This window comes from Hylaeus volcanicus, chromosome 4 (assembly GCF_026283585.1).
Source record: "Hylaeus volcanicus isolate JK05 chromosome 4, UHH_iyHylVolc1.0_haploid, whole genome shotgun sequence".
In the NCBI taxonomy this organism is placed as follows: domain Eukaryota; kingdom Metazoa; phylum Arthropoda; class Insecta; order Hymenoptera; family Colletidae; genus Hylaeus; species Hylaeus volcanicus.
The window spans coordinates 1,318,731-1,342,389 of NC_071979.1; the positions used below are offsets into that span (position 1 = coordinate 1,318,731).

Sequence of the window (23,659 nt, forward strand, 5' to 3'; positions counted from 1 at the left end):
TATTTTACATTAAACGTACCGGCTTTTTTGTACCTATCTCACCATAAACGGTCATTCGACACCTTCTGAAGTAAACGTTGATTTTTAGAAAGAAATTCTTAATTTATTAAAGAATGTAATTTGCAAAGTAATTTCTGATTTCTAATAAAATAATCAATTAATTCTGTAACACTTTGGTTATGAAAGAGGTTCCTAAGGATTGAATGATAATTTTATTGTTGCTATTTCGTAATTCGTTCAAATGTTTATAATAATTAATTATCTGCATCCCGCGGTTACACCAGTGTGGAATATTATATGTATATTTCGTGTTCGTATGTATAACCTGACCTAACTTACCAACTGTTTTTGTTAAGATTTGTATATTCTTACATACTGTGTGCATTTTGTAGTTTCTTGCACATTAAAATTCCGTATAAATGCATAAAAATCCGCAGTCTAGTCATGTGTGATCGTGCGTCGTGTGGATAATTTGAATGTAATGCGATATTGAATCGTGTTTTCAGGTGGTCGCAAGGATTATTGTTCCACCAAGCGATGGTCGATTGTGCGAGAGCTGCGATTTTATTACCCCTTGGATCGAGCATACTAAACTGTCAGCCGATGACCAAGTGTTCCTTGGTCGAGACAGCGTTTCTCCTGTTGGTGACAGTCTCCACGGTGAACATGTTGACTACAGTACTAAACGACAGCCCGATTTTTCCAGAAACTGACGAGGAGGCCGACCTAACAGCACCTCTGCTCATGGACTCACCGCAGGCAAGTGTTTCATCTTGTTTTTGTATATAGTTTGTCTCGCCGAACCATCGATTTCACTTAACCTATTTATGCTCAACAATCTGCGTATTCGCATGGTGAATGTGGATAGAACGGCCAGTGATAAACGTGACTTTTACTGGTTCCTCTTTCTAATGTAGATCCTATGTATTGAAGTTGTCATTTATTTATCTCTTTTATGTATTTTTGTATATTGGAATTAAAAAAAACTTAAGAAGGGAGTCTGGTCCAGCTAATGTATTTTTCTAATGCATATAATTTCCAGATATAATTAATTTTTGGTGTTGAAACTTTTTTTACATATGAAGGGACATTCAAAGAAGAAAATTTGACAGTGTAGATTTAATTTGGATGTATACATATACAGGGTATCCCAAAAATGTTGTAACACCTTGGAAGGGGTGGTCCGGGAGGTGATTTGAAACAACTTTTTCCTTAGCGAAAATGTTGTCCGAGGCTTCGTTGAGGAGATATTAACGGAAAACACTGACCAATCAGAGCGCGAGTATGCCGATGGAGGGCTCGCGGTAGCGTATGAGCGCGGCCGTCTAGCGCGTAACCACGCCCACCGCGGTCGCTTCAACGGTATACGCGCGCTCTGATTGGTCAGTGTTTTTCGTTAATATCTCCTCAACGAAGCCTCGGACAACATTTTCGATAAGGAAAAAATTCAAAGCGCTTAACTGTTTCTGGTTAAGCGTTACGAACAACAACATCTGTGTTTATAATTTAATTGCAATTTATTCACAATTGTATTTTCTTATTATGTATCTAAATTTGAAGATTTCGTTTTTGATGTTGAGAAATAGTCGTATTCAGAAGTTTGAAAAATTATTGGAAAAGTTTATTAGGTGGCTTTATTGGGACTGAATGAATTTTGTTTGTTAGAAGATTAGTTTTTCAAGTAATTTCTTTAGATACAGCAGATGCATCTAATAATAAATCATAAATAGAGACTTTGATTTATGAGACCAACCTTTTCTTCGGAAATTGTCATTTTATTAATTCAGAAATAATTTGTTTACCTTTCCTTTTGAAAATGTCAGTATTATTCGTATCGATATAAAATTATACGTGAAAGAATTATTTTTGTCCAAAAAAAATACATTACCGAAAGAGGACAATTTTTTGCTCTATTCCATTTTAAAAAATATAGTCCGTCCCGTTCTATTCTCTGGAGGAATAGTCATTTGCCAAGCAATACACATGTGTGGCATAGAAACGCCAAAGTGAGTCAGAAAATACTGAAAAACGATTTTTGTTGCTATGCCTGACAATTCCTGAGAAAGTAACTTGAAACGCTTTATGTGGTCCAGTTTGTCTATATTTACTAGCACTGTAAACAATATTGATGAGTATTACCCACAATAGGTTGAAAAGAGATGAAAATTCGAACGATACAACACGTTCAGTCTATCTTGTTGTTTACTTAGCTGATTGTGTTTGACAATGATGGAATACAAACTTTTCATTTCAAATTAATTCGGAAGTTGTACTATTATACACGGTATTCCACCTACCTCTTCCATCTTAAATATCCCGGGTGTTTTTTATTTATTATATATAATATATTGTTATATATATTTTTGCGATAGAAAAAAATGTCAGCGGAAAACATTGTTTGATTTGGAGGGGGACGTACTATGATAGACGACAAAATTATCTCAATGTCATATTTCACAAAATATCAAGGTCATTCACGTTTGTTTACATAGGATGGAATATTTTCATTTCAAATTCAAACATGTATAACGTGTTGATTTTCAGATGACTTTGTGAGGATTTATTCTTGCAAAATTTTAATATAACGTATACAGTCATTTGAAGGTTGATATATTATACATGTTTGAATTTGTCTTTTTGTCAGTTACAGCATTATAATAATAAAATATCCCATGTCATTTAAAAAAAAAAACAAAAAACGATAATAACCTTAAAATCACGGAAAGTATGACCTTAAGATACTTTTTTCTATCATACTATGTCTTTCTCCAAACTGAACAATGTTTTCCTCTGACAATTTTTTTTCTATTGCAAAAAACTCACGCGATATTTAAGATAGAAGAGTTAGGCGATACACCTTGTATATGGATCATGTTTTTTCATTAACAGAGAAACAATTTGAGCAAAATTATTGATGATTATAAAATAAAACAATTAACAATAAAACAATTAAAAGAATAATAATGAAACTAGAATATAGCTAGTTTCTAGACCCATTACTATTTTATGATTTCATCTAGCTAATTTTCAAATAAGAAATTTAAAAAAAAAAAGAAAACATTTCTTAATAAAACTTCTTTCATTTCTGAAATTACATTTCTTTTGTGGTACGTACATTCTCGCAGTTACGTGTCGCTTAATTAAGAGCTAAAGTGACACAAAGGGCCTTTTAACCTAGCTAAAGCCTCAAATCGATTTAACAAGTGTAAGTGACGCTTCGCGTGATACTACAAATGGTGTTATACGAATTAAGATGATAGCGTATTGTCAAAATCTGTAAAAAAAAAAAAAGAAATTTTCCTGTATTTCAGCAGCAACAAATTTCATAACAAAAATTAAAAAATCCCCTTTTCAATTAGAGTAATTTTTAAAAAACAAAAAATATACTAAACAAGCACAATTGTAATTTTACAATAATTGTAAAATTGTAATGTTACATAAGTAACGTAATATAGTGCTTGTTATAATATAATATAAATCTTACTACTGCTTGTATAAATAATTACACAAAATATCGAAAAGACGGTTATCATAAAACGTTAACAAAGTATTTAAAAAACCAATACATGAGACAAGAGTTACATAGAGCCAGTATAAAAGGAAATTAATAAAAGTTGTGCATTTCTCGTACACTTTCGAATGAATAACCCGTTAAGCGCCACCCGAAGCGTGAAGAGCCACTCAAACATTATTTCTATGTCGAAATATGTACTGTCAGTTAAGCCACTTAAAATATTTCGAGTTTGAACGTTAAAGATTAAAATACACCGGTTGAAATTCATTTCATTTAGGTTTGAAGAACTCCCAACTTGATACTGGAAAGTTATTAGTTTGTCGCCGAGTAAATAGCCACGCGGTATTCGTATCTTCAAAGCGTTATAATCCACGTATACGAAGTGTTTTTTTACGAGCACCAGCGATATCGTTGCTTCCTTCGTAACGCGAGAAAAAAAATCGTTCCTTTCAAAAAGGGAAAATATTCTAATAATCAAATACTTATTGTATAATATTTTCAAATTTATTAAAAAATGGATTAATGTGTTTTCAGTGATGGAATAATCTATGTAGCTTATAAGAATATCATAAGCTTATACATGTTAATCTTCGAGTGACCTTGATCTCTCTGTTCCTGTCAAAAATATAAGGAAACGACAGAGCTAAAAATCATTCGTTTCAAAGAGGATAATTTAACGTTTAAGTAAAGTAAACGTTTCTTTATGTATATCTATAAATATTTTCACTAAAATTTATAAATAGAGAGCTCTTTTCTTTCCCTAATAAACGTGAATTCTCTTGTTAAAGGTTTAAATTAACATATACCTAGTTCGATTTGTTTTTTGACGAGTTATGTCACTTCGTTAACGAAATCATATTATTCCATTAGAAAAAGAAATGATCTTGTTCTTGGAATCTAATAAAACATAACCATGACAACAAATTGTTTTTAACCGACTTTGAAAAGAAAGAGCTTACTCGAACAAAACAATTGTCCTTGTTTTATCTTTTACCACTTTCTATCACTTTTTATCGCAAAAAAGCGTACTATTTCACATATGTTTGGCCTGAGATCGATGAAATCGATGACACCCCTTACATTTTGCTGCCGGAGAGGTTTTCGCAATGATCACAATTGTAAAAATTTATGAATTTCGTTATTGTTCATAACTATTGTTATCGCAAAATTCCTATTATATGATGTAACTTGGCGAGGGATTTACTGATCGATATGTAACTTTCCACTTTTAATGACAGCTGATTTTATGCTGTTCGAATTTCCATAGATTTATGGACTTTTTTATATGTTTACAAATATTGTTATTACAAAGTTCCTATTCTTTGATGTAACTCGGTGAGGAAATTACCGAGCGCGATGGAACCTTTCACATATTAGATTGTAAGATATGAAGTGTTCGATTTTGGTTTATCGGTACTTTAAATTTTGTTATGACCAAAAATACTAAAGTTTCTAGGGATATTTTACATGTACCTTCAAGAGCAGAGTTTCCTTTGTTAAATTCGATCTTCACTTGTTTTGCATGTGCATCTAACCTAAGAAATTTACTGTTTGATTTCCATTATGAATGCTCGTGATTTTCGCGTCCTTTTCTTATACGAGTGGAAAAGTGGTAAAAATGCATCGACAGCTGCTCGAAATATCAACGCTGCATTTGGCAATGATGCAGTAAATGAACGTACAGTTCGTCGATGGTATCAGAAATTTGAAGCCGGAGATGAAAGCCTTGAAAATGAACATCGTGGAAGGCCAGAGATGAGCATTAACAATGACCATTTGAAACTCGCTATTGAAGAAAATCCTGGAACAACGGTTAGAGAACTTGCCCAAAAATTTGACGTAAGTGCCATGACAATTTCACGCCACTTGGGTTCAATTGGTAAAAAAAAAGAAGTTAGATAAGTGGGTATCGCACGAATTGACCGACCGGCAGAAGTTTTGTCGTTGCGAAATATGCAATTCGTTACTGATTCGGAACCAAAATGATCCGTTTTTGGATCGCATTGTCACATGTGACGAAAAATGGATTCTATACGACAACAGACGACGTTCTGCACAATGGTTAGATCCAGATCAACAGCCACGACATATGCCGAAACCTGCTCTACACCCACAAAAGATAATGTTCACGGTTTGGTGGTCAATGGCCGGTGTAATCCATTATAGTTTTTTACACCCTGGACAAGCTACAACAGCCGAAAAGTATTGCACCGAAATCGATCAAATGCACGAAAAATTGAGAGAAAAATCAGCAGTAATCATTAACCGAAAGGGGCCAATTTTGCTGCATGACAATGCTCGACCGCACGTGGTACAGATAACGATGCACAAGCTGCACGCCTTAAACTATGAAACGTTACCGCATCCTTCTTACTTCCCGGATTTGTCACCAACAGATTTTCATTTTTTTTAACATCTAAGCAACTTCCTTAATGAGAAAACCTTCAGAAATCGGATGAATGTGGAAAACATCGTCCTAGAGTTCATTAACACTAGAACGTTGGATTTTTACCAAAGAGATATAATGTATAGAATCTAATGGTTCTTATTTCGATTAAATACATTAATTAGAAAAAAAGTTGTGTTCATTTAAAGTTACCCTTACAAATCGGACATTTCATATGTTACAACCTAATATAATGTCAGATGATGTAATAATGTTCCTATTTAGGAAAGTTATGAATTTCTTAATGTTTATAACAATTGTTACTGTAAAATTCGTATTCTTTGATGAAACTCTGCAAGGAATTAACCGATCGAAATGGAACCTTCTACATATAATGACAACTGATTCCCATTTGCTGTTCCCATTTGGAAAAATTGTTGAATTTCTTAATGTTTATAATGCATAGATATGACAAGATAGCGGATCACTCGTTATCATAGCTCACAGAGATTCCTTTGTTAAGTCGGTTACTATTGACAGAGATATTTTTCGAAATTTCGACGGTTCGTTCATTCCTGAAAATGTATAAATTGATATGCATAGCACGCGTATGTACTGTGTGCATTTGATGGAATTATCTCTTTCTCCCTCTCTGTCCCTCCTAATGGAAGGGAAAATAGAAAGAGGTTTTGAGGATGGGGACGTAGTCACGGGCGAGGGAATATAATGGAAGCGTCACGTGCATTGTTAGGACCAACTCCGAACCGACCGATTGCGGTGTAAACTGTCCGCAACGGGAATCCCCGCGCTTTCACAACGGAATTAATTGTGACATCCCGTTTATTTGAAGCTCCCTGTTATCAATATCCTGACACGTATCAAACAAAACTTAGTTTTTACGGTGTCGTGCCTTTATCGATCACGCATCTACTTGGAACATACTTGGTTTCCGTTTCACGAAGGACGAGAATCGATAGGATCGATTTTTTGTCCCTCGTATTATTCGGCATTATAATTTCTGTCTCTTTTAATCTATTATAATTTCTATCTTTTCGAATCCATTATAGTCTCCATCTCTTATAATCAATTATCATTTTGATTTCTTCTAATCCATTATAGCATTTACATTTTCTAATCGATTATAATATTTATATTTTTTAATCCATTATAAAACCTATTTCTTCTAATCCATTATAGTGTCTATCTCTTTTAATCCATTATAATTTCGATCACTTCTAATTTATTATAATTTTTATTTCATATGATTTCTATTAATATTTCTGTTAAAAATGAAAATATTGAAGTAAATTAAAGTCCCTTAATCTTTTCTGACTCATTGTACCTTTGGAATATATTATTTCTGTTATTAAAACTTCAAAGTGTAGTTATAGGTACGTGTAATTTTTTGTATACTGAAAGTAACGAAAATAAAGTAATTATACTTTGTTGCAGTAAAAAAAAAATAGAAAATTAGTTGTATTTATATATTTCATGTTGGAAATATGTATTTATTCTATTTGAGGAGATGTCAAAAATAATAACTATTAATTTCTATACACTTACATACGTATATTGAGGTTATTTTCTAAGTTAGGGCTCGTTGCTTCATGTTAAGGTTGGGTTAAAGACATCACTATATCATAACCTCGTAGCAGTGACTATTGTCTTCTTACATAATAATACAAATTATAATAAGTTTATAAATAACTTCTTACAAAACTTCGTAAGTTTAGAAATGAATAAACTTCTTACGATACTTCTCTATTAACTCACTAATGAGTTACTGCAACGTTTCAGTTTCTTTTATTATTTAATTTTGCTTTTTAATACTGAAGCTGTGGAAAGGAATCCCAAGGATTTGGGATTCATTTTTTCATCGATAATTGACTAATTGTTCTAACACAATTGGTTCTAGAATTTTATACAGCTTGAAAAAATTGATGTATTTGTAGCAATATGACAAACTGATCCCTTTAAAATCTATAGTTCTACGCGTAGGTCAAATGTTACAAGTGCGATGTATTGCAGCGTGAAAGAAAGATGGTCCTAGGTTAAAAATAATATTGTACGATCAATAAGGACGATGTAGATAGTGTCGAGTTAATTTTGTTTACAAGAATCATCACTCAATGTACTCAATTTTTTAATGAATCTTTCTATGAATACATAAATAAAGCATTGAAAAATATTAGCCATAATTATTATTAAACAATACTAAGATATTGCTCAAGGGAATTTTTTAAAAAACAATACGATTTTTACAATGAATGTAGTTTATAAGGACATTCTATAAAGAACGTGGTTTATATAAAAAGTTTACAAAAAATAGAGTTTATAAGAAAATTCTATAAATGAATATTTTCATGTAAATAGATGGAAATATAGAAAATATTTTTTTTTAAACCTTAGTGTTGTTTTACATAGTTGGCAGGGAAATATACTAGTATAATTTATTTGTGAAATAGTTTTGTCAATTCCAAAAGCGAATTTTTGTCTGGAATCGCGATACTTTTTTAAACAATAGTTTAATACCGATAGCTTAATATTCCTCGGTAAAATAAGAGAAAGGCACGTTTGCATTTCTGGTTCTCGCATTGTATTTATTCTAGAATTTCCTAATTTCGGTCATTCCGTAATACGGAACGATGTTTGCAGATTTGGCTGTTTAGGTTCGATTGGGTGGTCTTTGCATTGATTTTTGGGGTTATTGGCCAGTCTTTTACTGAGAGAGGGCCAAAGGGTTACGAATGGCTAAAATCTCTGCACTTTTTGGTTCAGCGTGTCCATAAACCTACTGATCCAATATTTATGACAAACGGTTGCCAATTTCTCTTACAAATAATAAACCAATTGGGTCTCGCTCTGCTTTGCTCTTCAATGTATATGAATAATTGGAAAATATTGCGGTTTTCTATAAAATTCATATTCAGTTGAACTTTGATTTGAATAAATTTTTATTCTATTAACCCTTGTTATAAGGGGGCATTTCACTGTGAACGCACAAAAAAAGCATATTTTCAATAATTTTTTTCTCAGGAACTATTGCATAAAATTCATTGAATGTTTCTTCCCCTTAAAGGTATGATTAAGGAAAGTAAATGAAAAATTTTTTTTTGGTAAAAAGTATTTCGTCATTTATTTACAAAATAATATACATGTGTGCAAAAAAAAGTTATCCGCTGGTGCAGGTGATTTTGGCTCTCCTGGTAATCTGAAACAGAAAATCGAAAAAGTTTATTAAACTATGTCGTCACATCTATGGTCGCAACCTCCACTTATTTATTTCATCGAAAATAAACAAAATGGCAGCGTTTAAATTGTAAGTAAAAATCAAAATATCAAGTATTTGGAGGTTCCGACGATAGGCGTGACGACATAGTTTAATAAACTTTTTCGATTTTCTGTTTCAGATTACCAGGAGAGCCAAAATCACCTGCGCCAGCGGATAACTTTTTTTTGCACACATGTATATTATTTTGTAAATAAATGACGAAATACTTTTTACCAAAAAAAAATGTTTCATTTACTTTCCTTAATCATACCTTTAAGGGGAAGAAACATTCAATGAATTTTATGCAATAGTTCCTGAGAAAAAAATTATTGAAAATATGCTTTTTTTGTGCGTTCACAGTGAAATGCCCCCTTAAAATTATTCTGTCCAAATATAGTCAATTAAACCACAGCTAGATTAATAGAAACAGATTGATCTATTTCTCGCATAGTTTGACGTGAATTTTATTCATCGATCTCTCTTAAAGTTTCATCGTTTTCAATGTTTCCGTTTCGATTTCCAATAGTGCATCAATGTTTGGCATTTTGAAAACCACCGTTTAATGCATCACAACGAAACAGTCAATAACCTTGTCAAACACAGTCCGTCCCATACATATCTATTTATTAAGGAAATTTGTCTGAATTAAATGATGGATCTCATATTTCCAAATAAATGTTTCGTTATAAATATATATGTAAATAAACTTTACACGTGTATATATTTATAATGAAACATTTATTTAGAAACAAGAAATCTGCCGTTTTGTTTAGACAAACTTCTTCAATAAATACATATTTATGCGACTGACTGTATACAACTGATTTCCTTGTTTATTTTACATTAGAAAAGAAACAACCAACCGATACGATTATTTACGAAACAAAGTTGTAGGAAAATTGTTGAGACACTTTCGACACAGGATTAATGATACACACGTCTCGAAAACCAATTCCGAAGTAATATGTATTGAAAAGCTTGCGAATTAAATAATGAGAATTATTTATCAACCTCGACGAGGACTATTTCATTTAATCAAATTCTTTTCATTATAGATATGATTTTGTTAAAAAAATAAAAATTCTGTTTGGGAAAATATTCATCGTACTTTTCAAAAATTTCAATTTTAATTAGAAGAATCCAGAATTTCTAAGTAAGTAGAAAATTCGGCCTACCTTCAGCTTTAAATAATCAAATCATATATATAATGATTATTTACCCCAAAATGCAAATTCTGACCTACAAATCATTCGTACCTCTTCAAGAATAGCATATTTAATATTTATCCTTTAGACGTCCTCGAATATATTCTCACGTATATTACAATTCGTTTAAGAAATATTAAATAATAAAAAAAAAAAATAATGAATAACGAGTAAGTCTAAAATTTTAAATAAATTACACAGACTTCTCAAATATTAGGTAGACTGAAATGTAATGTCGTTTCTTTTACATTAAATTCAAACAAATTTATAATAAATTTCTATTTTTAATCAATTATGAAATCGTCCTCGTTATCAGCAGCCTTTTGCCATCAGGTGTGCAAAATTTTCAATGCCAGATTGATAAAAATCAATGAGCTGATGAGTGATAAACAAATATTTAAAATTGCAAAAACGATATTACTTTCCAGTTCACCTAATAGTAAATAGTTGTTCCTTTTACTTAAACTTTAAAATAATAAATCCAACTTTGCCAAAAGTTTATTTATCATAATTTAAAGAAATTTAAACCTATACTGTCATCGTGTACTTCGGACATTTTACTATCTCGTTCTCGATCGTCGGGCACATTCTAAATCTAATTTTTGTGCAGCCTTCCACACCCCAGATCTGCGCATCGCACACCGGTGTTGTAGGCGAAAGTCACAACGCGGGAAAGCTGCTGAAACAGTGGACATTTCAGTTACTGATATGCCAGTCATATCACCACCTACATATGGCAATTTCATACCGCACTGTTCACAAGGGAAGTTCGGCAACTGATACACGACGAAAACTCGGAATTATTTGCAGAAATAAAGTTCATGGGGACCTAATCACACTACTCTTCATTGTATCCCAAACATTGTTTTAAGGGTGGAAACACTTCTTCGAAATAATTCTGGTTATTTATATTTTTGCTAATGTAACATAGGTTTGGTGAAACCTTAAGAGATATGGATAAAATTTTAAATAGAAAATGAAATATTTTTTATAACATTTTATAACACTGTAGAAAGAAATTAAACACATATTGTAGTATGTAGAATCGCAGGAATGAATGGAAAAGGTTTTAAGGCTAAAAGTAAATGGTTTATTTATTAGTAAATTGTACATTTTAGTTTTGGAGAAGAATAACTTTTACAGGGTTTTCGGAAACAAAGCTTTCAGCTAAATTCTTTAACAACATATACAGGGTGTCCCAAAAATATTGGAGATCCTTGAAGAAGGTGGTTCGGGAGGTGATTTGAAACAACTTTTTCCTTAGCGAAAATGTTGTCCGAGGCTTCGTTGAGGTAGCGTATGAGCGCGGTCACCTAGCGCGTAGCCACGCATACTGCGGGCGGTCCACCAGCATACTCGCGCTCTGATTGGTCAATGTTTTCCGTTCATATCTCCTCAACGAAGCCTCGGACAACATTTTCGCTAAGGAAAAAGTTGTTTCAAATCACCTCCCGAACCACCCCTTTCAAGGTGTTACAACATTTTTGGGACACCCTGTATATATACACGTTGAATTTTATTTATTCCATTTTGCTGGGTTGAAGGTCATTTGTAGGTCATATTGTAGTACATGGATGAATTCGTTATTTTGTCAGCTACAACATTAAGTTAAGGAAAATATATCATTGAATTTAAAAAAACATCGATGACATTGAAATTTGATAAAAAAAAGACCTTAAAAATTTGTTCCCTTACTACGTTACATGTGGCCCTTCAAACAGTGTAACTTTGTCCTCAGAAGTTTTTTTGTACAACAAAATGTAACGGAGATATTTGGGTGTTCTGTTTCTTCGGACTCACCCTGTATATGTCGAATTGAGTAACTTCCTCCTTTTCGAAGTTGGTTAATAAAATAAATAGTGTTCCACGCGGGTGAAACCGCGAGGCGCAGCTAGTTTAATAAAAATATCAATATTTTTGAATTAATCACAACTCTATCATTTACTTATTTAATATCCTAGAAATTAATGCATAGAATATTAAGTAAATACATGATAAATAAACTTACAATTAATTCAGAAAATTCACAGAATATTTATAATAATTATACTATAGCTACCCCTCTGTACAAAATTGATTTAATATTTACAAATTAATCAACCTATCCAATAATAAATATCGTAATAAAATTGATTCACCTAGTTTTAATTGAACGCACATTCTATGAATGATTGTTTCAGTGCGTTTTATTCGGAACGTTCATGATATGGTTCGCAAGCATCACGATAAACTTGGGCCCCACATTTCTAAGCGGTGCACTAGCTGCGAACACAGAAACAGGACACAACGCTCCGAGTTGTCCACTGGTTCATGGTCCGTTTCGTCATTACATACTGAACGCTCTCTGGATCGCCATCAACATGATTTGTGTGGCGCTAACCCTCGTCCATCTTAGGAAACTTCACAAAGATCTCACTAAGGCCAACGTCGAAGCGGTACGTACTTTAATACAAAAATTAAGCTTTAATTTCACGCATTCATTATTCTCTACTACATAGTTTACTGTAATTACATTGTAACATTTACAATGTAAAGCAAATCATACAAAACAATAATCAGATGAATAATTGTTCTGAGCAATTATGAAAAATTAATTTTTGCTACTTTTGAGAATAACGATTTAGAACAGAAACTTTTATATGCTCATTTCTCATTTGTTATCAATGAATAAATTAAATAATTTTTCTTCTATGTGAACTAAGAAAATTCATACAAAAAAAAATTTGAAACAACTTTTTTATCAAGTTAAAGTGATTTTTTTCACCCAAAGAACTCGTTCTTTTTTTCAAACTTGCAATGATTCTACATTTCACCGTTTTTGCGGTTTTTTCTTAGTTCACATAGAAGAAAAATGTATGAAAATGAAAATTTCTTTTGTTTTTTTTGTGTCAAAACAAATTACGACCTGCATCATTCCCGCCGATAGAAGGTTTTAATTGTGAGGTGCCCTACAAATGTGCGTCACAGTCGACTCAATTTGAATATTTCTTGTTGAAAAAATTTGTACAGACTACTCAAATATGTATGAAAATAAGATAAAAAGTTCCATAGAATTAATTATTTTTTCCATGGTAAAAAAATTCACGAAAACTCGCTGTTTTTAGACCTCCTAATTCAGGATACCCCCTTAAGTCATCTTCTGCCACTATTAGCTGTTCATTTGTTTGCATTCTTTAGATTTGTTTTCTTGGAAAAACCACCCTTTCCAATCACCTTAATTTATTATTGAATATAAATTAAATTACAGTGCTATTTGGATATTGAAAGATGAAGAAGTCAATCTAACATTTGCAAAGATGTAGGTGTCAAAGGCTCGTAGTGTTTCATGATTGTACCTAAGTTCCTTAAATTGTCTAACAAAGTTTCCGAAGCGAGGGATTTCTGGCACGAATCCAGGATCAATGTCATCTGAATAAATCTCCAGAAACTTGGCTGGTGCTGTTGAAATGTCTTCATTATTCATTGTCGGAGGCCTCTGGGCTTATAACCTTTGAAGTCCATGTTTTAATCCGACTCGCGTTAACGTCAGAAAAGAAAATGTTAAAGAAAAAACGAAATCGAAGCTATTTTGAAAACATTTGACTTCCTGTGACATCGTTACTTATTCCGCAAGTGCAACAGCCCTGGTTTCTTAAAATGGGGTCATATGTTTCTTTTTAGATAAATCAATTCCCTTACTCTGCGTATAAAAGAATAGATTCAGGTAGGTATCCGATAAATGAACACTTTATACTAAATATGGAAACTCTCATTTTCAAGTGACAATCTTTGTATACAGATTTCGTCACGAAATGTTCAATAAGAATTACAATTTTTTACTTTTAATTTCGGTATAAATTAATGAAAATTCTTTAGCCTAACTTGGTATATAGATTTCTTTCACAGAATTATCAATAAAGAATTAGAATGCTTTACTTTACGAGAGGTATAAATAAATAAAAATTGTTTAGTTTAACTTGTACGTAGATGAAATTGAAAATAAATAAAATAGGAAGAAATTCATTATGTCAAGTATTCTGTTTTCTTTTAATGTACCATTACAAAAATCAGCGCAATTGCACTTGCAGGCACCTAATGTGTCTTGAATCTAAATGTGCCTATAGGTATATAATAATAAGAATCCCTTGATCATATTTTACGTTCTTGATATTATTTATGATAATATATGATATCCTAATCACAGTAAATAATGTAGACATTTATACATCATTTCATTCTTTTTTTAAATGGCGTATAATCCCTCATATACCAAAAAATATTCAAATGTCTCAAACTATAACACTACATTGAACTGTTATAAAAACAATACTATAGTTAATCTTAACAATTCTTGGAAAATATAGTTTTGTTACGTTTTGCATGGTCCTTATTTTACACCAATTTAATTAAGAAACAATCTGTAATTTAATTTAATCAATGTTTGTGTCAGGTAAAGGTAGCACTGCTAACAATTCTCGTGAATACAACGGGCAACCAACAAACAAACGCGGTTCCCGAAAACTCTGCCGCATCCACAAACGGCGACACGCCCAAGGTAATAATAATAATTAATTATAAATCGCTAGACAGTACGCAAATAAAGTTAAAAAGATAAAATTAGATCAACGTGAATAATTTGAAAATAGTGCTAAAACTGCTAAAAACTGCTAATAAGTCGAGCTTGTTTCATTAGTTTTGATAAAGAAGTGTTTCGCATGACGTGACGACGCGACGCACAGTGGTCTGAATGGCCAAAAACCTGGCCAAAATTAGAAGGAGTTTTCGGATCTTCGTGAAACTTGGTATTTTAGGGCCGCAAATTACGAATCTGGTATCAGAATTTCAAAATTCAAAATGGCGGATCCAATATGGCAGACACGTATATTACAAACTTATTAGATTTTCATGAAACTTGGTATTTAAGAGTTATTTGGACCGCTAATTACGAATCTAGTATTAGAATTGCAAAATTCAAAATGGCGGATCCAATATGGTCGTCATGCATATTAAAAATATTAAATTATTATGAATTTTTTATGAAATAGGATTTCTAGGTTTATAGGGCAACATAATTAGAATACATTGGCAGAAATAATAATAATAAATTAATGTTAAATTAAATTAAAAGATAATAAGGTTTGTTTTAATGCCGCGTAAACAGTCTTCTTTTCCTTATAAGCATGGACGTTAAATTTAAATAACTTAATATGACGCAAATTTGCGCAAGTTTTCTCAATTGGATATCATACCTGACATGTTACTTTATATCAAGAAACTTGGCAGAGCGTGTCACTCGGTGACTATCATCGTTGTTTTCCTTCCGATTCATCGAAAGATAACTAAAATTTATACCATATTGAGAAGGGAATTACAATAGTGAATCCAAAGATATTTTACTTTGTTCTTGTGGAAAGTTTATGTTTGTAATATCTACTTTTATGGTAAAATGATTTACATATGAATCTATTGAGGATAAACTTTCTGTGACACAATAAACATGCGCCACTTTTCACGATATCAAGGAGCATGAAATTTCGTCAACTTTGAACCTCTGTATATCAGTGACCGATTACTATTTTTTTAAATTTCAAACGGAATTTAATGCACTCATATGTATACAATACACGCACAATATTGAAAAAAGTGTGTTCGAAACTTCTAAAATTGCATTTTGGCCAGGTTTTCGGCCATTCGGACCACTGTGCGACGTCGCGTCGTGTAGCGAGATGTACGAGGTTGCGAAATTCTCAAAGAATTGGTAGCGATGAAACGGTACATTGGACTAAAGAAATTCGTCGATATCGTTGCAAGCAATGCCGTCAATTAATCTACTAAAAAGAAAATGTCACTTCAGAGAGGCGGAGCGACGGAAGAGCACCGCAAAATGAGAAACTACTTGAAGAGGATGGAGAGAGAAGGCGTGCAAAGGGTGAAAATGTTTCTGGTGATAACAGCCGCGTACGGTATCTTTTGGGGACCATTGTTCTTTGTCACCTTGGTGGATCATCCTAGCATAGGGAATCCAACAGGCTACGAGGTAACTAGAAGAATGGACTGTGTAGCGTAATTATGAGTGCTTCCCAATTGCTAACACATTTTGACACATATGTATGTACACAGGAATTCACAAAGTGTAGCGTCGTGCACGAATCAATTGGAATAAAGTAATGATTATGATGTCAGAGAGGCCTAAGATTATTTTTCTATAATATGCCATTTATACCAATGCCTTGGTATTTTTTACAGTGGGTGTAGAATGTATTCGTACACCGATCAATTTCCCAAAAAACTTTTGTATGAAATTGTATTAGATGAACTGGAAAATAATGTCGTTTCTTGCAATTTTAAATACTTGTTTATTGTTCATCAGCTCATTGATCTTTATCGATCTGACATTGGCAATTTGCACACTAGATGGCAAAAGGCTATTGATAACGGGAGCGATTATACAATTAATAATTAAAAATAGGAATTTATAAAAAATTTGTTTGAACTTAATGTAAAAGAAACGACATTACTTTCCAGTCCAACTAATAGTTTCTTAACTTCTTCTTTTATAATCAATGATATTTTACATATTCTCAGAAATCTCTAAGATAGATATAGTCCAAACAACATTTACTAGTTAATATAATTTGTAAAATTAACAAAAAAAATGCGAAAAGTGAATAACAGTATAGAAGCAATAGGCATTTGTACGATTCTTATGACGAACCATTTAGAGAAGAGTTTGTAACGTAAACACATTAGTTTATTGCTCCGTACGAATTAGAAGACATCAAATTTCCAGTAAAGTATTGTACTTTTAAAAAATGGCTCTAATAGAGGAATTGAAGAAGATTTCACTTCGAATAACTAATAATTTAGTTAATTTAATCCTCAGAAAAGTTATATACTTATAAATTATATACTTGTAAATTAATGTAAATTTCTTTTTTTTTTTAATGAAGTTTTAAAAATTAAACAGTTGTGCAAATACTTATTGCTTCAATATTTCTATCGATTAATTGTTTATTATTTTTTTTTTTTGTTAATTGTGTAATTTACATAAATAGCTATTTTTTTGTGTACTCTATCTATTCTAGAGATTTCCAAGAATATATAGAATATCATTGTTTATAAAAAAAAGTGAATAAATTACAATTTCACATAGTTTTTTTGAAAAAGTGGCCGGTGTACGAATAGTTTCTACACCCACTGTAATTCATGGTAGAAATGTCTATCATTCGCGCTGTTGTAGCTCTTGATCAACGTTTTTTTAGCTTCTTAGTATTCACACTCGTGAAAAGGCAAGTGTTATATTTACAAAAAGATAATGTAAAAACTTGTAAAAACTGTCACTAGAAAATACAAGTTTACACATCTGTTTAATAGCCTTCGAGGTGAGTACAGATGTGTAGCGTTGTGTCGATGATTGCGGCAATTGGAACGCAAATTGTGTCGCCATGTGTACGAAAGTGTCTAGGGATATTGCAATTGGAAAGCACGCATACAGCACTGTGCAACAGTCTTAGGCCACCATTTCAAGCTTTCATTACATTTGAATAAGGTAATGAAATAAATATGATGTATTAGGCGAACTGGAAAATAATGTCGTTTTTGTAATTTTAAATACTTGTTTATCGTTCATCAGCTCATTGATTTTTATCGATCTGGCATTGGCAATTTGCACACTAGATGGCAAAAGGCTATTGATAACAGGAACAATTATACAATTAATAATTAAAAATAGAAATTTATAAAAAATTTGTTTGAATTTAATGTAAAAGTAACGACATTACTTTCTAGTCCACCTAATATATTTGTTATTACGCTTAATATACACTAATTTACCTACTATAAATAACACACATATAATAGAGTTGTAAAGAATTATTTTGGGGATTTTGCAAGCAGGAATTATGAAAACGAATGGCAGTGAATGTTATAAAATATTTTTTAATGAGACATGTCAAAATGTATACAGTTATTATTTACATAATAACAGTTCTATATATTTTTAAAAACAACTGTTTTTGATTAACTCGAAACGCGTTATGTAAATAATAATTGTATACATTTTGACATGTCTCATTAAATAGTATTTTATAACGTTCACTGCCATTTATTTTCATAATTCCTGCTTGTAAAAACCACATACTTAAGGTAGTTGTTTCGAGATAGTCAAATGAAGATTAATCGAACTTAAAATACAAAATAGTCGAAGCTTTTGTAAAAATACAACTTTACTGCTCTTACACATGTCCATAATATAATAATATGTATACCTACACATACATTCGTAATACTCGAGAAATGATTGTAGCAACCGACGCTACCGTGCAACTTCTGTACGTTCAGTTTCAGATTTTAATGAATTTTGTCTCAGTAAGAGCGGGGTCAATAATTGTTGTATAGATATTTTTTTAAATAATTTATAATTTCGATTTTTATAACACATCAAATTTTCAGCAAGTTCCTCCATTGCATTTTGATTTAAATTGTAAAAATTCATGTGAAAATCGGTGCGTTCCATAAGGATCTGTGTTAAGATTACAAAATTTGTATATCTTTTTTCATAAAATTGGGGCAGTCAATTTGAATCGAAACAGACTCATATAAATACCATTTAATTAAAGAACCATTGAGTGAAGTTTTGTTAAAATTCTCCGTTAAAGTCACGAAACAACTACTTTAACAGATTTAGGGGATAATGAAACATCAAAAGTTACGATTTAGTCACCTAAAAGTGTCGATTTAAATATTATTGATCACGTCTAAGATTATTTAGGCAGACCTCAAAGATAAAGAGACCCAAAAAATGGAGATGAACTGTTTGAAGTAGTACAAATTGAATAGTGAAACATTCCGTGCAAAGTGATTAAAGAATTATATGAAAGTTATTCGAGAAGAGTCGCCGCTATCATAAAGGTAAAAAGAGTACTAAATATTAAATTCTCTTTTGAATTTATACTATTTCAAAAATATATAAACTAAATTAAAAGTACTCATTCTTTAGTAGTAAAAATGTAAACAATGTAATGTATCACAAGTGGCCTAAGACTTCCGAAAAGTGAAGAATACTTTACGAATTTTTTCTACTAATAATACCATTCTGAAAGAGTATAAAAATATTTTTAGAAATATCAACTAACTCAATTTTTTACTTTATAGTTACTATTTATATTACAGATTTATTCTATAGGTGTAGATAATCCAAAACTTATTTTCTCAATACGAAAGTACGTAGGATATTTCCAACCCGCGAATCTGGCTCACGGTTCAAGTTTCAAACATTTCCATATTCTGCATCGTTCCGTTTGTTTTTCTTTAATTGACGGAAGCCCTAGAATTATTCAAGCAAGCAATTCAGGTAGGTAGGCCAAGCTTGTCGATCGTTCTGTTTCGGTAACCCCGGAAAACTTAGTATTCTTTGTACTATAAATGGCATTAATGACCTGGTACAGTACTGTAGTCGAGGAAGTGGGATTATCAGAGTCCTCAAAGTAAACCATCTCTTTTATTTCTCCGTATTTTAATCTCTTTGTGACATTCGCATTACTCTTTGACATTTCACTAAGCTACGACCACTTTCTGAACAAACCAAAGATCGTCAATAACGTTTGACCTCGCGCATTTGAGTTTCGGAGAGATGTAAAACTTCGACAAACGTCGATGTACATTGCTGGATTCATTTGTAGGCTTTTTAATTCCAGTATCGGCCTACAGAAATCTATTAACAATATTATTGGTTACTTACAACGCTCAATTTTTGGAAACGAGCAAGGCTTTTGATACACAGTCAGCCCCACAAGTATTCGTAACATGTATGTCTATTAAAGAAATTTGTCTAAATGGAATGATAAATTGATGGAATGACACATTATAAATACTCGTGTATACATACAGTGGGTGTAGAATGTATTCGTACACCGATCAATTTCTCAAAAAACTTATGTGTGAAATTGTAGTTTTTTTACATATTCTTGAAAATCTCTAGAATAGATACAAGTACGAAAAGATTAGGTATTTTGTATAAGTGAGAAATCAACAAGAAAAAACAATAAATCGATAGAAATACAGAAGCAATAAGTATTCGTACAAGTGTTAAATTTTTAAAATTTCATTTAAATAAAAAACGAAATTTCCATTAATTTACAAGTATATGATACTTTCTTCGTGGGATTTCCTTTTGATTTTATAATTATTACAACTCTTCTAAACGTTAAATTAACTAAATTATTAATTATTCGAAGTGAGATCTTGTTCAATTCCTCTGTTAGAGTCATTTTTAAAAGTACTTTCCTGGAAATGTTATGATTCCTTTTGATTTTATAATTACTCCAACTCTTCTAGGCATTAAATTAACTATCATAAATGTCAATGTTATTCGTATGATCTTCTGTCATTCCTTTATTAGAGCATTTTTTAAGACTTTTTTTACTAGAAATTTAATGTTTTCTAATTCCCACGAAGCAATAAACTAATATGCTTATGTTACAAATTCTTCTGTAAATTGTTCGGCATAGGAACCGTGCGAATATTTATATTTATATTTATTGGTTTTATATTTCTACCGATTCTTCGTATTTTCTTGTTAATTTCGCAAATTATATAAACTAGTAGTTGTTGTTTGAACTATATTCTAGAGATTTCCGACAATAAGTAGAATATCATTGATTATAAAAAAAGAAGTTAAGAAACTACAATTTCACAGAAAAGTTTTTTGGGAAATTGATCGGTGTACGAATACATTCTACACCCACTGTAAATACTGCCATACAAAACAGCTAAATGCGAGTCGCAAAAGAAATGTTCAAGACAACCTAATAACAGGATTACTTGTAAATATATTTTCTCTCAACTTTCGACTTTCCGAAACTGTTTATAGCAGAATTTCCAGATGAAACGATTACAACAAATGCCTCTCGACTATCGCTATTTTAAGTATCGGAGTATCCCATCAATGTCCCAGCAAAGTAAAGAGAGTTTACACCTGAATTTAACACGGTGCGGAATGTTCACGTGCAATTCTACCAGATAACAAGTAAATTCGACTGGCACCTACATTAGCGCCATTTAATAGCGTATTTAATAGCGCCAGTAAACTATTCCCTCTCGCTCCTCGGTTTGCTGGCGCCAGTGAAGTTGTAACGGCCGCAACAAATGCGTGTGCAATCCTGTTTGAAACGGTTTTGGAAAGTCGTCAAGTGTCAGCTGCCCACGGAGCTGACGGTGCAATGAAAGCTTCGATGAGAAGTTGGCGATTTCAAAGAGATCCGGAGCGAACGTGTATGGCATTTCCCATTAATAGTCCGAGGGCCCGCGACATAAAATTTCGGCCAATTTCATTATAAATATCCTTTTGCTATTTGACTGTTTTCTACTAAAGAATAAAAATAATCCAAGGCTGGCAGAGCACAAACGGTGCATTGCTACACTAGAAAATCGGAAACATATAAGAAATAACAGTATCTTTGACTGAAATCATTATTACTGAAATTTTTAGTGTGTATTGTTGACATACCAAATTGCATAAAAATGTTGGTCTGGCAGATTATAAACGGTGCTAAATGAGTCTGGCAGTCGGAAAACCTTGTCGAAAGAACGAAGTAGTTCATTAAAACATCTAATAAAACTATCAAGTAACTGATATCATTATTTCTGAAACTTTTTCTATAAACAATATGTAATGCATAGCGTTAAAAATTTTGTCTGGCAAACTTTGAGTGGTGTTAAATCGGTCTGACAGCCGTTTAAAAGAACGAACACACATGCGTTACCGGCGTTGAGATCTCGATAATCTAATAAAACTATAAAGTAATAATTATTTTTACTTTTTTACGCAATTTGGTATGTCAACAATACACACTAAAAATTTCAGTAGTAATGATTTTGGCCAAAAATCAAATTATTATAATACGCCATAGTGAAGCGTTGCACTACTGAATTCATGCCAGACCAAGCATTTCTGAACTAGGGAGACATACCATCTTTGGAAAACAGGTTCATTTGTGTAATGAAATGAGTCACCCATTTCTGACGCGGGCTCTCGGACTATAAGGGGTTAGTCGCAGTCAGGAAGAGGAAAAACGACATTTCTTTGTGATTTTTTTTGTAGTTATTAAATAATAATTTACATAAGTAACAATTAAGTATATTATAAAGTATGTTTTAAATAACTAAAAAACATTTTTTGTTTTAAGAAACGTTTAAATTATATCGTCATAACAGCTGATGACGTAGACGATGATTTAAAAACATAGGTTTGCGGTGAGCAAGATTTCTCTACACTGGTTTACCTGAAAACGAAAACAATGGTAGATTTTGAAAATAGATTAGTCTAGCGTGTCCCTGAACGAAGAATTTTGGAAAAAATTAATTTAAAACAAGATGGCGTACATTTAAAGTTGACTTTCAATTTTTTCACTCAAATTAAGCGATTCAATACAGGATAAAAAAAAAGTATACAAGAAAATAAAAAATCCTTCGATCAGGGACCCGTTAGTCTAATATATTTTCTAAATCTATTTTTAGTTTTGTTTTCAGGTGCACCAGTTTAAAGAAATCTTGTTCACCGCAAACCAAGTGGCCACCCACGTCATCGCCTGTTATGACGAAATGAATTAACCTTTTTTTAAAACAAAAATTCTTTTATAGTTCTTTAAGACATACTTTGTAATATATTTACATTTCATTCATAAAAATTATTATTTAATATCTTAAAAAAAAACACACAAGAAACTGTCCGTTTCTATATTCCTGATTGCGACTAACCCCTTAACTGACTTCCAGGTGACATTACATATCGCGTACGTTCACGCATTCGTGAACCCGGTGCTCTTTTTGAGCCTCCATCGGGGATTGCGACAAGGATTGTCAGAGTTTTTCTGCGGTTGCTGCGAAAGCATCGCGAGCTGGATTCTGGGTCCAAGCATTCCTGTAGAAAGCGTTCAACCCCCACGATACCAGGAACCTATTGAGGCTGTGCCATCACCCCCGGAACCGCCAATGGCGCAGCCCAACGCTTGCCCGGACCTCACCGACGTCGCCCTCCTCAAACCACCTCTGCCACCGACTGGCAAACATTTACTGGTATTGAAAACATTTTTCCGAAACTTTAAGAAACTTTCTCCGCCACGTTATGGAATGAACGCGACTGCCTTTAGCCCCCGCTTGCGCTTTGAATATCTGACCCAGTTGTTTTACTTGGAATGATTTAAAGCTTCTATGGCAGTTGAATACATTTACCGCCACGGGGGAGATTACGCGCGTCTGATTGCGTTCAAAGAACGTTTGTAGGAGTTGAACGTATTTTTCGGTTG

At 32.3% G+C, this 23,659-nt stretch overlaps 1 protein-coding gene across 1 annotated transcript in view; it reads right to left on the bottom strand.

Moving 5' to 3' along the window:
- Positions 1 to 1,910: 1,910 nt before the first annotated feature.
- LOC128875115 (midasin-like) overlaps positions 1,911 to 23,659 on the bottom strand; it is a 66,070-nt gene continuing 44,321 nt past the window's right edge. Inside the window, exons 12-13 of the mRNA XM_054120472.1 lie at positions 9,084 to 9,111; positions 1,911 to 2,113 (exon numbers count right to left, since the gene is read on the bottom strand). Of these exons, the coding sequence (XP_053976447.1) occupies positions 1,911 to 2,113; positions 9,084 to 9,111 (231 nt within the window). The remainder of the gene's footprint in view (positions 2,114 to 9,083; positions 9,112 to 23,659) is intronic.